The 16,917-nt window shown below is 43.4% G+C and overlaps 1 protein-coding gene across 3 annotated transcripts in view; it reads left to right on the top strand.

Moving 5' to 3' along the window:
• Positions 1-16,917, top strand: part of St6galnac3 (ST6 N-acetylgalactosaminide alpha-2,6-sialyltransferase 3) — a 438,926-nt gene that overhangs the window by 253,836 nt on the left and 168,173 nt on the right. For all 3 annotated transcript variants that reach the window (XM_057793364.1, XM_057793363.1, XM_057793365.1), the window contains exon 3: positions 14,790-15,199. In XM_057793364.1, coding sequence (XP_057649347.1) covers positions 14,790-15,199 — 410 coding nt within the window. The remainder of the gene's footprint in view (positions 1-14,789; positions 15,200-16,917) is intronic.

Genomic DNA, 16,917 nt, shown 5'->3' with positions numbered 1-16,917 from the left:
TATAAAGATTACAATGTGGTTACAGTCCGTTTTCCAAGCAAATACAAGTAAAAGTGTGATTTCCATATCCCTTACATGATTAAACATTATGCATATTACAGGTAAAAACAAGTTGTCTGAAGAAACAATGAACATTCATGTCCAAATAACATGTTATAGAGTACCAGGGAGTGAGCAAGCAAGGCATTTTTCTTATCCAGTTTTTTTGCTGGCAGGCTGCATTTTATGGCTACAAAGGAAGGACTGATCATTTTATTATTTCTCTCCAAATGTAATTTTATAAGAAATCTTAGAAGAATCACAAATCTAAACTTTTATATCTGAAAAGAACCAGCCAGCTCTATTTTAAAGCCCCGGGGTACATAACCACTCATCATGAGTTTTTTTTTTTGTTTTTTTTTTTTTGTTTTTTTGTTTTTTTTTTTTTTAATATCAGGATCTGAGGGCAGAAATGGGTATAAGGAATTAATCATCATTCCATCTTAGCAAGAAAGGCATGTCAGCTAACAATAATTGGGCTGCTTTGTTGTTGTTCCCTAATCCTAGTGAACCTATAACTCAGCTGTTTGTGCTTTTTGTGAACTTTGTGTTTTTTCTAAGGGTTTTGTTTTGTTTTACCTAAAGACTATTACCAAAACATCTTAACCTAACCAGAAGTCATTTTGAGGCATTGTTTCAGATATGATGCACATGAAACCTGTGAACACATTGTTCAGCATCAACCTTAAGAGAACTTTGAGCCAACCTGGCTCCTGGGACTTAATTGTTTTCCTTAATCATAAACCTAAACTACAGTCCATGCAGATGCTTAAGTGAAACTCATAGGTCCTAGCTGTGTAACGCTTCCTTCTGTTGTTTTTTTCAATCATAAAAACTCTATTTAAACTAACATTATTATGTAGCACGAATAATGAAAATCCAGAGATGGATATTCGGGTTCAAGCTGAAGATCAGAAAAACAAAACAGCCAAAGCCACTAGAAAACTTTTACCTCTACCAGGGCTGGGCAACTGCAGACTAAGCCTGAGAGCTCTCTCCTCCTATCTTACATTCCTCTCTAATGCTGGGATTAAAGGTGTGTTCCACCAATGCCCAGCTTTAGTGTTTTATTACAGAATTTCACGTATCCCAGGATAGCCTTAAACTCAGTATGTAGCCAAAGATGACCTCAAACTTCTCAATCCTCTCCCTCCACCTCCCTTTCCAAGGTCAGAAATTACATGGGAACCACACCTGTTTAACAATGTGATAGCTGTGTAAGCAAGGCTTTGTGCACACTGGGCAACAGTCTGCCAACTGAGTCACACCCTTCACACCAGCCCTTTAGCTTTTGTTCTTTATGTCTGCTTTCACTAGCCTGTAAAGCCACACCCTGGCTGCCTCACTCCATGGAGCACTATTCTACTTTAAGATGCAATGGTATTGGCTGTGAGATAAGGCTCTTATACACTGTAAGTATTTGTCACTTGTATTAGTTTAATAAAACGCTGATTGGCCAGTATCCAGGCAGGAAGTAAAGTCAGGGCAACCAGACTAAGAGAATTATGAGAAGAGGAAAGGCAGAGACACAGTCACCAGACAGACACAGAGGAAGCAAGATGAGAATGCCTTACTGAGAAAAGGTACCAAGCCACGAGGCTAGACATGGGTTAAGTTATAAGAGATAGTTAATAAATTTGAGCTAATAGGTCAAAGTTTATAATTAATACAAGCCTCTTTGTGTTTCTTTGGGTCTGAATGGCTGTGGGACCCAGCTGGACAGAACCTTCCATTTACAATTGGCTCTTGAATTGCTAATACATTGCTAATAATCAGGTCCTCAGCAACTCAGTGCTTGCATCTAATTCTTTAATTCCTCTGTTCATCAAAATCATCTCATGACCAGTCATAAATGAGTCCCTAAGAGTCTGAAGAACAGACGAAGAAAGCCCCTTCTGTGGTTGGAATGTGCCCCACAATGTTGGGAACTTTATCATCCATGCAAGGGTGCTGAACAGGGGATCTTTAAGGGGTGACTATGTGTAGTAGGGAGCTGCGGGCCTTTTTGTCCTGCCCGGCTCCTGCCCCGCTAGCTTTATACCCAAAATAATTACACGGAAACTGTATTCTTTTAAACACTGCTTGGCCCTTTAGCTCTAGCCCTTACTGGCTATTTCTCATATCCCGATCAACCCATCTCGAATAATCTGTGTAGCACCAGTCTTACCGGGAAAGATTCAGCATGTCTGACCTGGCGGCTGGCTGCATCGCGTCTGCCTCTGAGAGGAGCTGCCCTGCATCTGAGCTCACTTCCTCTTCCTCCCAGCATTCTATTCTGTCTACTCCACCCACCTAAGGGATGGCCTATCAAATGGGCCAAGGCAGTTTGTTTATTGACAAATGACCTTCCTCCATCAACTATGTATGATGGCTGCCTTCTGAATGATCAGTGTTCTGTGAGTTAGCTGAGGTTGGAACTGATACACGGCAAATGGATGAGTTGGTCCCCTAACATTGATTGATGGGTGTAGGGTGTACAAGCTTTTCTGCTCCTCATCTTCTGCCAGGGGATGCAGCAAGCAGTAAAGGCTAACTCATCAGGGGTGGGTCCCTCAGCCTTGGCTTCCACAGGGGACAATGAAAGGCATTGTGATGGGTAGAAGATAGAGATTGCCCTGTGAGTACAGCTGCCCGCAAGGCTGGGTGTGTGCACAGTGATTTGGTTACCCTGTACATCGCCAGCTGTTAATTTTGTTTTGGGTCCTCTGAACTGTGAGTGGAACCTTTAGTTAGTCTAGTTCCTGGCAATGTTCGGTTTCAGCTAATTGCTGCGCTTTCCATGGTTACGGAGACTGAGCATTTTAGAATGCCACTTCATTAAAGCATTAAAAATACTGTGGGCTCAGTAATTTCATTTACTGGGTCAATAACCCGTGATATCTAGGAGAAGATTTAACATAGTTTAAAAATAATTATTCAAACAAGATAAGGATTTCAAACTATAATTACCATAGCAGTAAAGGAACAGAGGACTCCCAAGCCAGATAAAGATTCTGAATCTTAGTTCTCACTCACATAACTCACAGGGCTCACACTCATCTGATAGTAAAGATCACAGAAATCTTCACATTCTAGCAAGCAGGTAGTAGCTTGGTTGTTGAAATGAAAAGTTTTGCTTAAAAAGCATGAATGCATTTACTACTAAATGTGCAGAACAAACGCCACATTGCAGACTTTTAGTTTTCATGGTGCTCCGTTTCCTCAGCCCAACTGCAGAGTTCTTACTCAGTTTTTCTCTCTAGGAATTAATATTTTTGGTGCTATCGTACACTAGATTTCTATCTCTCGAAGTTTTTCCTGAGGTACTGTGAGTGAGTTTGTATAACCATGTCACAGCCAGCTACCGTTTTACAAACTCTTATTAATACTAAAGTTTTCTCCTGACTTCTGATGGCTTCCTTGTATTGGCAAGGAAGACCATGCTATCATCTGTGAGTACTGAGGGTAGCTTTCTATGATTGCGCATCAATCCCTTCCTCCACTCGTCCAGATCACACAGAACTTCCAGAAGAGCATGACATGGTATCAGTGGACACTGAAGTCTTAGCTCTTGTCCTAACAAGTGTGTGCTTCAGAATTTCACAGTTAGGATCGAAACCATTGCCTCATGATGGCCTATGGAGTCGGGAGGGAGAGTTTCCAGATCCATGCCTGAAGTTTGTTAATCAACATGTGTAACAAACATCACATTGGATAAACTTTCATTCTGGTGAGAAGGAGAGCATCAGATACCTAGGAGCTGGAGTTACATATGGTTGTAAGATACCGTGGGGGTGCTGGGAACTGTGAATCCCAGTCACCTGCATGAGTATCCAGTGCTCTTAACTGCTGAGGCATCTCTGTTCAGCCCTCACTGTTTTGTATATTTATACACAGGCTGTGTGAATTTACCTTCTTGCAGTAGTGAATAAGGATTCCTCTTTCCCATATCCTTGCTATGACTGTTGTTTGATTTTTGTTAATGAGTGATTTCCTGGTCATACTCTGCTGCAGTTGAGAGCATCATGTTATTGCACTGTGGGCATTGTATGCTCCAGCTTTCTCATTTTCTATGAAAAGGCTGGATCGTATATTAGCAGCACATCCTGGGTTATTTTCCTGAAGGGAAAGGAAAGTAATCCACAGAGGAGTTGCCTCTGAAGCTGGAGAGTGTTCAGTGTTTCCTAGTTGTAACAGTAGTGTGTGAATCATGTCCATCCTCAAGGGCCTCCGTGGAAATCTTGTTGCGGTTTGAGAAGACTCTTACTTTGCCTCCCGTGGTGGAGATAGCAAGCTGGCTTCTTTTGTAGCACGCCTCAGGGTTATGCAAGTCTGTACCTTTGAGGGCCTTCGATTAGAGGGAAATGCGTCATCTGTGCAACCGAGAGCGCAGCTTTGTGTTGGCTGTTGAAGAGTTATTTCTTGACATTAACGTTTTTATTCAGCGCCATATTAAGTTTTATGCCTGGATATAATGCCACCAGGTAGAAACCAAAGCAAATGCCACATCCCAAATCCAGAGAGAGTCAGAGCCAAACAGTGGGTTATCAAATCTGTATTTTTATGGGCCGTTCCTCGTCATGCGTGATTTAAACACACAGTGCCTGGAAGCTGCAGGAGTTGCAAAGCACTGCTTTGAGGAGGAACAGAGAAGATGCCTGGCAGCCTGGCTTGGCTTCAGAGTGTGGCTTCCTCTCTAGAACAGTCTCCCAGTTCTTGGCACACGGGGTTGACTCCGCGAAGATGGAAACCGCTTGCTTAATCACTCCTGAAACAAGGGAGAAATTAAAACACACTCTTTTCTTTATCAAGCAGTCAAAACAATGCCAGGTTGTTAATGTGGCTTTTGTGCCTTTCACTTGCAAGACCTCAAAGAACGTGGGGGGGGGGGGGGAGTGAAGGCAGAATTTATTCCCTGATGGTGTCATTATATGTGGAGAAGCTTCTAAAGCTCAGGCACTAAAGACGCTGGGGAAGTGGGGAGGAGTAATGGCAGCAGAGAGCGCACCTCTGTGGCTCTGCCCAATGCGCTTTGTTCTGATTCATTCAAATTGGGTGATGAAAAGCAAAGATCTCATTTGTTTTGGCATTACAGTAGTAAATTAGCCATCATAGAGTCACTAATTGTCCTAGAAGACATTGAAGGTGCATGAGGCCCCTGTTGCCCTCTTTTAAGATCACATTGTTCTAACCACAATGAAACAAGCATTAGAATAGTGTATAAACAATGCTTTTAATAATTTAGGCTGGTTAGATTCAAACATGAAGGGTTTTTTTTTCTCTGAAATATTTATTGAAACTCCTGTTTTTGTCACAGACAAGTTTCATTTCATGTTCCAAGCTGTACATGGAAATTCATATCCAGGATGGGGCTGAAGTAGAGAGGGCTGAGGGTTCTCGACCTGTCTCCTCCCTAGCCATCTCTGCTGGCTGCTAGGGTTTGGGTTAGCGGGACTGGTCAACTTTCCCTTAGTTATTTGGTGACCTTTTCTAATCCCGACTGTTTCATAATTTAATGTTCTGACCTTTGTTTTCCACAGAGCGATGTTAGTGATGAATGCAGAGATTTAATGACTGGAAGTAGCTGACAGGTGACCTTTTGTCTGTGACCATTCCTTTTTTTTTTTGCTGGGGAAACCACGCTGTTTTGTAGATTTTATTTCACAGATTTTAATTGTCTATAAGCTTGTTCGGAGGGAAGGGAGTAAAGGTTAAATATTTCATTCTTCTTACCGATTACAATGTAAAAGGGTTGGCAGGTGTCCCAATAGATCATTCAAAAAGGCTAGAGCAATATGTCAGGTTCACGCTGGGAGAGCAGTGAGGGAGCTTTCCAGAAGGGCTGCTGAGGAAGGAGATGAAAAGTGATCAGGAGAGTGAGGTAGTCCACTCTCCTACCCGAAGATGGCAGGTGTCTTGCATCTGCATACTCCAGTGCAGACAGGCGAGGGTGGGCGGGGGCCGGCCAGGGCAGGGGGTGGGGGGGGCAGGGAAGCAGAAGGGTCAACTGAAAGAGAAAAGTCATCCTTTAGAGGTAAAATGCCAATCAGGGTAAGTGACCTGTCAGTTTTCGTCACTCCCTTCCTCCCTCCCCCTTCCTTCCTTCCATTCCTTCCTATTCCCTCCTTTAAGTCCTATCATCTCCCTCTTTCCCTCTTCTCTCCCCTCCCTTTCCCTCCCCTCTCTTCTTTTCCTTTCTTCCTTTTTAACCAAGCAAGGGATCACTTAGTGGAAATACAGTGGTAAAGTGACGTTCAGTCCCCATATTTGGTACACGTTGCTTAGGCCCAGGGAACTGCAGCTGATTATTAAAGCTTTATAAACTCTCACAAAGATAGAGGAACACATCCACTTGCCCTCCCTCTCTTCCTGTCCGGAGCCTGGGACCTGCACAGGGAGTCGGTTCTCCTGAGCTTGCAGTCTTCTATAGCTGGAAAACAATCTGGTTTTATGCCTGCAAAATACTCGCGCTTATAATATAGAAATGAAAATGGAAATACATTTTGACAACAGCCTGTAGTGTAAGAAATCTTCAGATGTCTGGAGGAGAGAGAGATTTCTGAGTTCAAGGTTGGCTTTTCTGAGGTGGGTGCGCACAAGGGAAGCTTTGGGGGACAGAATTACCTTGTAGTGACGCAGACCACCTTCTGTCGACATCATCTGCTCTGGGGTTCTTGCTTTCTGTTTTGTTTTTTTGTTTTCTCCCTGACATTGATAGTACTTATCCACTGTTGGGAAAGAAAATACAGCTCACTGCTATTTGGAAGGAATGGCTTGAAAGCGAATTGAGTAAACAGATGTAAAGGACCGTCTAAAACAGAAAAGTTGCTCACGGTTAGTTTACGCCAGACTAAAATTTTCGCCATATTGGAAATTAAAAAATATTAAGGGGAAAATTCACCTAGGTGTTTTGATATTCAAGGACTGTTAGAAACAAATGTCGCTTCCCCCTGAAGGCATATTCTAGGATCCCCAGGGTAGAATGGAGAAGGGAGGAGACACAGAACGCCACCCTGCCTCACTCTCATTCCATTCTTGGCAGCAATGTGTTTAAAAACATTTTTCTTTTTGTGCACATGTATATCTATGTGTGCACATGCATGCATGTTCCTACATGTACATGTTGGGGAAATATGCATTCATGTCTATGTCCATGCATGTAGAGACCAAAGGTCGGTCTTTGGTGGTGGCTCTCAGGAGCTCTCGGAATTGTTTTTGGAGGCAGAATCTCCCAGTCTCTGATTGGCCTGGAACTTACCATATTCCAGGCCCACTGTAGAGCCCAGGGTCCTGGCTCCACCCACCTCTTTGGCATTGGGTCTCCATGCCTCCTTTGCTCTTGTCTGTGTGGTTCCAACTCAATTTCTCATGCCTAGGCTAAGCTAGCTCCCTAGTCCTGTAGGTAATTTTCACATAATGATAAGTAGCATTTCAAGTGTTTGCAATATGTATGTGAAGATTATTGCATATAATAGTTATTATATTATATTAATAGATAACACACACACATACATATATATGGGGGCATTTTGCGACAGGGTTTCTCTGTATATCTCTGGCTATCCTGGAACTCATTCTGTAGACCAGGCTGGCCTCAGATTCACAGAGATCTGCCTGCCTCCGCGTCCCTGAGTGCTGGAATTAAAGGCATGCACCATTACTGTCCGACTATATCCAACATATATTAATGCCTCATTTCTTCATGCTGCTGTGAGCCTATCTCATGACACACTCATATTCTCTTTTTCATCATATTGTGTCCATTGGACATCAATTTTATCTTAATTTATTCAACTGTACAATGGAAAATGAAAATAAGCTAAGTAAAATCTGTTTTGAGGGAACATATCTTGAATCTCAGTCCTTAGAAGGCAGAGGCAGGAGAATATCTCTGAGTTTGAGGTAGTCTGCTCTACATAGAGATTTGGGTCAGCCAAGGCTACATAGAAAGTCTCTGTCTCAAAGCAAAATGTATCTTTTGAAATCCAGTCATAGTGACTCAGGTATGTCTTTCAAAACTCCAGGAGACAGAGGCAGGAGGATGACTATAAGTTCAAAGCTAGCTGGGTCTGCACAGTGGGTTCCAGGGCTACATAGCAAGATGCTGCCCGAGAAAGAAATGAGTAAACAAATGAAAACACCTATTTTGAACATCAAGTCTGATTGCCTAATGAATATTGAAGAGAAGACCTGAGCTGTGACGGCGTCTGTCACCATCACAATGGGCAGCTGCTCTCAGCTTTCTCTTCCTGGTTTGTTTCCCTCTTCCCGCCGCCTCCTCCTGGTGTAGCCTGGGATGGATGCTGGCTGACCATAGAACTTCCCCTCACACATCAAAGCTGGGTCCAGAGACTAAAGTTTACCCTGGCTAGGACTTCAAAACCACCTGCTATTCAGACGCCTTGTGCTGGAGAGCTTCTACGTGGAAAAGTTATTAGGCTGTCTAACAGATGTTGCCAGTGTTTAGCTGTTTCCCAAGTGAGTGTTTATAACTAAGTATAATAGCTTAGAGTTGGTGTAATTTTGAAAAGGAAGAAATACTCAAAACAAATATAGAGTTGTTGCCATTTTATAAGTCAGTATTCTATACTTTCAACAAAATAAAGTGTTTGGCATGTGTGGTTTGTTGCAGGAACTTGGATCTCGCTGTGGCTCTCCACAACTGTTAAAGTTTACTTTCAATCAGGGGGCAGAGCTAGTGATCAGATGACCCAAACTGGCCATAGAGAAGCCAGCAATTTGGATAGAGAAGATGCATGGGAAGAAAAGGGCCAGGGACTTGAGTTTGGCTGCTTATTTGGTTTCGAGACTAGTGAAGGGACTCCACTCTCACGCTGAATCTCAGGCCATGAAGGAAGGTCAACTGGTTGCTTCTCAGCTTCTCTGATCTAGCAGGTTTTCACCCCCACATCTGATTCCTGAGTCTTTATTGGCAAATAGAACCATAGAGACTTAGTTTAAACTTATATATCACAGCATGGCAGAACCAGAGCTGTGGGACCGGGAGGCCCTCCAGGCTGCAGCCTGAGTGACCAGCAGGGTGTTGACTGTGGCACTGTGGGGTTACAGCCAATAGTGAAAATATCAGGAGATTCATGTGTAGCTAAGTCGACAGAAAAGCATCAGTGGTTTTCTGTGTGTACATGCACACGGATACACACACAGGCCAAAAGACAACTTGCAATGTCATTTCTCAGACATAGCCTATCTTTTCTGAGACACAGGGTCCCTCACTGGCCTGGAGCCTACCAAGTGTGCTAAGCCATCTGCCCAGTGAGCCTTGTAGATCAGCCTGCCTTTGTATCCTCGGTACTGGGATTACACACACATGCCACCATGCTCAGCATTTTTAATTTCTCACATCGATCCTGGAATATCAAACTCTGAGCAGGAGCTTCACCTTGCCCTTCCTCTATTGTAGTTTTTCTTTAACAGTGGCATAACTGCCAGAAAGGGATTAGTTAAATATATCTGTGTTCTTCATCCAAGCAGATTTTAAAAGATGTTTTGTTACAGAAGACAAGATCCAAGGGGCATATTTTTAATGAAAATAAAAAATATAGAGACCAACTGAAAAGAAGAATTTGAAATTAAGATGGAGATTGATGAATTGGACCAAATAAGTCTTAACTGAGATCTCACGAAATCTAGGCCCTCGATCTAGGAAGATAGAGTCACCATTTACTGAGGCAGAATGAATCCATGGAGACATATGTGATACATTTGTACTCAAGGCTCCCAAATCAAATATAAATGAACACAAGAAACAACAATGCATTTAACAAAGCTGAGATTAGAAGACACAGGACAGAGGTAAAAGAAATGGGGATGACGGGGTGAGGCAGGTCTTGCCAGATCAGCCATGTGTACCTAGGCTCTTTCTTTGATCATGGCTCATAGTCATTTGATGGCGGTTCCTTCAAACACGGATGCATCCCTGGGAACATGGCCAACTCTCCTGACAGCTTGGAGTTTCGAATTCCGATTTGGAAGTTTTCGTCTGTCAGCTCTGGCTTTCCCGCCATACTTTTAAATGGTTTCTGAAGCTTCTGGTTAATAGGGTTCTAAGCAAGTTCACTCATGTGTCCCTGGTCTTGCCCAGGAAGTCAGAGCCAGGCAGGGTTGGGGACAGTAATGCGCCTGCCAGAGTCTCCGAAGACCCCTTTCACAGTGACACTGTCATTCAGGGGACAGTGAACAGAAGTGGCCAGTTGAACTGTCACCCACAACCAAAGCCACTACACTGAATGCCGTCTTCTGCATTACATATTTTTCACACAAACAACCTGTTGTCCCCACTGTTGGCCTTCGTGGCACCAGTCAGCTGATGACCTCCTAATCTGCACAGCTGTGGCTTCCCCGCGTTGTCACAGAACAGATTGGAATGTCTTAATGGATCACTCTCCGAGGTTACAATTGTCAAGTGAGACCAGCTTGCTGATTCTTATTAGCTTAAATTAAGCTGTGTTACAGCAGAACTGGCTAATTCATTATAGTGGCCGGGAAATCCAATGCAGATTGCCGCATTTGTAGAGCACATCCAAAGCTTTGATGTCTGATTTTTTGTTCTGTGAACACTGTACCCCAAATATGGTTTTATGACCTGCTTAAGGACCTTGTTGGGATGGTTAGTGGGATGTAATCTTGCTGCCCATATATGCATATGATGGTGGTGACTCGGAGCAAGCCGTGTAATGCATGGTTTATAACAGGCCCTGGTGTGCCAGATTCAGGATGAAACTGGAGGACTCAGCTGTGGGTAGCAGATGTCAAGCCCTACCCAAAATCCTTTGCATGTTATCTGAAAGAATATAGGCTTCTTCATGACAAGATAGAGCTGCAGACAACGCCTGACCCTGAAAGTCACTCAGCTGTGCCTTCATTTAATAGTCTTTGTGGTGGAACTGGCTAGCAACCCTGTGTTCAGGTGTCCCAATGTACTCATCCACTTTGGGCAGACCTCTTCTATCCTGGGGTTTGGCCTATCAGCTGCTTACTGCAGTTGATCACGGTGATACACAATTTATTCATCACAAAGTTGTTTGTTTAGTAGTGCAACAGGTAGCCCAGACTAGTCTCGGCTTCTCTAGATTATTGGGATGACCTTGAACTCATGATCCTCCTGTCTCTACTTCTCCATCATCATGCCCCCCTGCTCACAGAGGTACTTATGTTAAAGTTTTATTTATTGTTATTGTATATGTACATGCATATATTTTGGGAGTATAGTGTGTGCCTGCCAAGTGCTCACAGGCCAGAATCAGGTACAGGATCCCCTAGAGCCAGAGTGACAGATAGTTGTGAGTCACTATGTGGGTATTGGGCACTGAGTCCCTGCTCTGTGCAAGAGCGAGAAGACACACTTGGAACCTCAGAGCCATTTCTTCAGCCCTGATCACAGTGTTCTAAGGCATCTCTGAAACGGGCCTGTGTGACTCCAACAGGTTGTGTTTTTTCTAATTCTTAGTTTTGACAATGCACACAGATGCCTTTTCCAGATGTTGCATGTTAACAGGAGTAAATAGAAATGAAAGGAAACAAGTTTAAGCTAACACCGTAACCTTTGGCTCCAAAATACTCTATAGTAGGAAATAAATTAGAAAATAGCTGGATGCCCAGCAATAGGCTGATAGATACATTATGACATGTCTATATAACTGGACAATGACTAACATTAAAATTCTCTGCAAGGATTATTTACTGATATGGAGAAGGTCAACACAAAACCAGAAGAAAATCAAAGGTGCTGAGCTGTGCAGTTGGTGTCTCTCAATCTGCCTACAGTAGCCTGTGTAGAAAGAGGGAAATGTGAGATGCTTGTCACCATTGAGTGATGGATACAGGAATAACCTCAGTCTTCTATCCTGCCTTTTCAAGTTCTTCATAGTGAGCCCATACTGCTTGAACGACCAGAGCAAGACGCACATTTAAAGCAGTTTGAGTAGCTTTGATATGAGTTGTATTGTAGCACTCTTTACCCCAGGCGTCTCCCACCTGCCCACTCTGGAAACAAGCTCCTGGTTTCCCTTCCTGGGCTTATTTCCAAACACCCTCCTTTCCTCCTAGGTCAAGGCAGCTGTAGGCTCGCACAGATGTGGCAGAAAGCCTGTTGTCACCCTTGGCTCCTTCCCCTTTCACATCTACATTCACACGTTCCGTTTCTGGACCAGTCTGGAATACAGCCCGAGGCTGTCAGCATCACGCCTACATCATCCCTCTGTGTGTCCCACCGTCACCCTCTCTCTCTGGGTGGGAGCAGCGGCTTGCTTTCCTGGTTTCAACCCTTTGTACTTGTGGTCCAACTCTCCATGTAACAGCCAAGGTTGGTCAACTCAGGGCAGGTCATCTGCTCCTCTGTTAAAGATCTCCATTGCACAGGAAGTCAAGGGAGCCACGTGATTCATGGCGGCCACCTCTCTGACCCAAACGCCTACTTGCTGTCTGCATTAGCTTTCTGGAGCACACAGTTCTTATCATTTCCAGCCTCAAAGTATCTGCAGTGGGTTTTGCTTATGTATCTCTATGGCCAGTCCCTTTCCTTCACTCAACGCTTTTTCTCAGTGGTGCCTCTGGCGGTTCTCCATTGTTCCCAGGTGCGCACACACACACACACAGACACACACACATGCACCAGTACGACTCCACATGCATAAATTTCCATGACGCATACATTTGTTTTATGAACCAATCACCTTTGAATGTATTATGCAGGACGCTGATACATGATGTGTTCATGTGCAGAAGCACAGCTTAAATGCAAGTGTCATGTCATCAGGAATTCTTGGGTATAATTTCTCAGCTCAGTTGTTCCTCTTGGAACCTCACCTGCTGTATGGTAGACACCCAGGGGCTGCTGGCAGGAAAGGCGACAGCTGCAAGTGTGAGGTCCTTGTCTGGGTGGTTTTCTGAGTTGCGTTACCCAGCATTTTTCTTACTGAGATGCTACAGCTGGACTCAGCCTGCTGATTGGTTGATGTGTTCCCCTTGATTGCTTTTTTCTTTCCCTCTGAAATGGTTCTAAACTAATTGGGAAAGTCCATTTCTTCCCTAGTATTTAGCTCGGTATTCACACTTTTTTTCCCCCTAATTAGTTCTTAGAGAGTTTCTTACCTCTTCTGACCATATTCACCCTGCTTCCCTAATTCTTCCTAGGTCCTCTTCTCTTGCCTACCCTCGCCTAGCAATGGAACTATCAACAGTTGTTAGCTTCTGGGAAGGGAAAAACCTTTTCCTCTGAGAGTGTAGCCCCTGGCTACTCAAGTGGAAGATAACACATCTGAGAATATTTGAGTCCCACAAATTTGTCTTGAAATATGTTTTTTAAAAGGGTTCAGACTTTTAATTATTTTAAATCCATTTCTTTCATTTTGTAATTTAACAAATTGAGCAACCACCATATCCAAGGGACCTCTGTTGAAGTCAGAGGCAAAGGCATTGCTTTTACAAGACTTCACTGTCTAGAAGGCAGAAACAACAAGAGGAAAGTTAGGACAGGACCTGTATGAGAGGAGCTATCCTCCAGTAGGCACAAAATACTTGTGGGTCAAATTCAGGATCAAAAGGTGTAATCTTATCGAAAGTGGACGGAAAAATGGAACACTTGCCAGAGTGTGTTTCATTTGCTGCTTTAAAGATGGAGTGATTTCTTCCTATGGGAAAGAAATAGCAAGGGTGATGTGTGTGATTATTTTAGGAGGCACAGAAACAGTAATGCTAAGAGCAGAGAGCCCTGCTTGCGAGCTAGAAGATCTTGACCTAGTGGGCCTGAGGAATGGCTTTACAGGTTAAGGACATGTACTGCTCGGGCAGGAGATCCTAGTGTGGTTCCCAGCATCCATGTCGAGTGGTCCACAGCCTGTGATTCTATCCCAGGGGATCTGATGACCTCTCCTGGGCTCTGTAGGCATTTACATGAATATTTTCCCTCTGTCTCTGTCTGTCTCTCTGTCTCTCTCTGTCTCTCTCTCACACACATACACACACACACACGCACATAAATAATAAAATAAATGTAAAGTAAAGAGACCCAGACCTATAAGATATAGGCTTGGAAGTTCTCATTTAGAGGGTCTGTGTTTAGAAGGTTGTGGGCTTAGCTCTTCCACTGGAATCTGTATTAATTACAAGTCATCAGTGTTTTCCTTCTGAGTCTGATACTTCCATGGAGAGGTATCCAGGGTTCTGAGATGTGTGCATGCCTTTTCGTGTTCTCAAGAGAGGCTTTCGCTTGTCCACCTAGAACCAATTCAAGCTCAAGGGATCATTAATATGATGACTCAGATTTTTAGGCATCGCTGTAATATTTTTGCTGCCTGAAGTGGTCTGGGTTGTGTATGTCTCCTGCCTCATCATCTGCTGTCTTCTTCGCATTACTGGCTGCCACTTACGCATGGATGCATATCAAAGAACAAGATACGTGCCTAGATATGTAGCTCTGGCACCATCCTTACCATAGAAAAGAAATAATTTCATATTCTCTCATTTCATTTGAAATTAAGGGTCTAACTGTATAAAACTCATCCTTCAGAGTGGAAATGAATGGCTCTTTTCCCACATAATTCTAAGCCAGCATAGGGCTACAGAAAGTAATCATTTTCCAACCGGATGTATTTACTCTCCTAATAAACGCCCACTGCTAACTTGATAACTCAAAGCAGAGTCTGCAGGATAGATATGTATCTGGGTAATCCCATACTCAGTCATCATGCGGTAAGGGACATTTCAGCTCCTTGAGATCTCAGTCGATGACAGTCTTCCATTTTCTCTTTCAGCCTTTGCAGCTCGACTGTGACCACTGCGCCATAGTGTCCAATTCAGGTCAGATGGTGGGCCAGAAGGTGGGCGAGGAGATAGACCACTCTTCCTGCATTTGGAGAATGAACAACGCCCCCACCAAGGGCTTTGAGGAAGACGTCGGCCACGTGACGATGGTTCGCGTCGTATCGCACACCAGTGTTCCTCTTTTGCTAAAAAACCCTGACTATTTTTTCAAGGAGGCAAGTGCCACCATTTATGTTATCTGGGGCCCTTTCCGCAACATGAGGAAGGACGGGAATGGCATTGTGTACAACATGCTGAAAAAGACAGTTGATAATTATCCGAACGCACAGATTTACGTGACCACGGAGCAGCGGATGAGTTACTGTGATGACGTCTTTAAGGAGGAAACTGGGAAAGACCGGTGAGTCCTCTCTGGAACAGCCTCGTTGACCTTTATTGTCTTTTATGGTGAATCTTTGCCGAGCTATCAAATTAACAGTTATTTTTTAAACGAATTGCTACATGGTTTTGATTATTATGATGGCTGCAGGAGCCGACAATGAGGTCCCATTAATTCCATCCACACTGCCTTCTGTTTGCTTCGTTTTAATAGTTTGAAGCTCCGAGAAATGGTGGATAGTTCTCCAAAATGTCCTTAGATATCTTCCTATGTAGTTCAATTTGTTATTGATTAAACTGGGTATTTGGCTAAAAGAGGACATCTTCATATTCTCTTTCAAAATAGACATACTTAGTAATCTCAGGTTTTTAAGCCATCTTAAGTGAGAATTGTGGCTCCCTCTGCCTCCTGGAAAGCAGAGACAGAATAGACTATTGATCCTCTAATATGACTGCACAGATCCACACATACCAATAGCCCTGTGATCTTGAACACGACACTAAACAAAATAACACATTGACATTATTTATTACTTAAAATCATTAGCACTTGGATTCTTAAAGAGAAATGAAGTATAAATATCCTCTGCTCAATTATTCAAAACCAACCTATGTTTTGGTGCATACACTTTTCTGTCCCATTTCATAAATCACTGTCCCCACCTTCTCTGCCCGAGGCAAGTTCCCCTCGTTCTCCTCATCCCCATCTTCCACTTCCTCTCCTGGCTCCTTCAGGCAGCTCTACCGTCTGCTGGTTCTCCTGCCTCTTTAGAAAGACAACTACAACAAGCGAGGGAAGCAAAATTACAAACGGATCAATCTAGCTGATATTCATAAATATAGCACTCATAAAGAATTGCTGAAGAAGATCCAGAAACCTGTGCCTGAAGTTCTAAATTATATGTGGATTTTGCTTATTTGTGCAATACTCTGAATAAATTGAGCTTCAACTGTAATTGCAGTGCTAACAATCTGATTTCCTTAAAATGCATGCCTGTCTTTGACTACTCAATAGCATTGAATAGAGTGTTGTAGCTATTGGGCCACTGGTGGTAGAGGCTTGGGATTTGCTGTCTGCAAGTGTAAGTTCAGTGCTCATCACGCGATAGCAGTCTCGACAGGGACTTCTTGTGGTCTGTTTTTTATTCCAGTGTCCTATCCCCCACTTCCATCCTAAGAGTACCTTCTTTAGTTTCTTAATAAACAGGATACATTATATTATCAATACATGCGTGTACACATACACACAATACATAAACACACAGACACACATACAACACTCAGGTGGACCAATGGACCCATTGATATTGTGGACTGATTTTCACTTAATATGTCTTCTTAGCCCCTAAAATGCAGTTTTGATAGCATGAGTCTCTCCTCTGCAGGAAGAACCTCAAAGGTGAGATCCATCCAAATCGGCATAGCATAGCCAAAGAGACAGGCAGATCTGGTATTTGCAAGAATTGTACTCGTGCGTAGCACCATTCTGTATGAATACGACTGTTCTCCTGGGCCCCCAGAAACCTCTGGTCTCTCACTAGCCCCGAGCAATGCAATTAATTAGATGTATTTGGTTTTTCATTAGAGCTATCCCTTAGGGTACCCCCTGGTTACAATGATAAGCCTGAGGGTCATTTGGGGGTATCAGAGAAGAGCTAAGTGTGGTATTTGTTCGTGGTGCTTGAATCACGTTGACTTTCTACTGTGAGCTTTCATTGAGACAGCAGTGTCGTGGAGGAT

The sequence above is a fragment of the Chionomys nivalis genome, chromosome 18, assembly GCF_950005125.1.
Source record: "Chionomys nivalis chromosome 18, mChiNiv1.1, whole genome shotgun sequence".
Classification (NCBI taxonomy): Eukaryota; Metazoa; Chordata; class Mammalia; order Rodentia; family Cricetidae; genus Chionomys; species Chionomys nivalis.
Note: the sequence above shows the minus strand (reverse complement) of the source record. Positions and strands in the feature narration are given on the sequence as shown.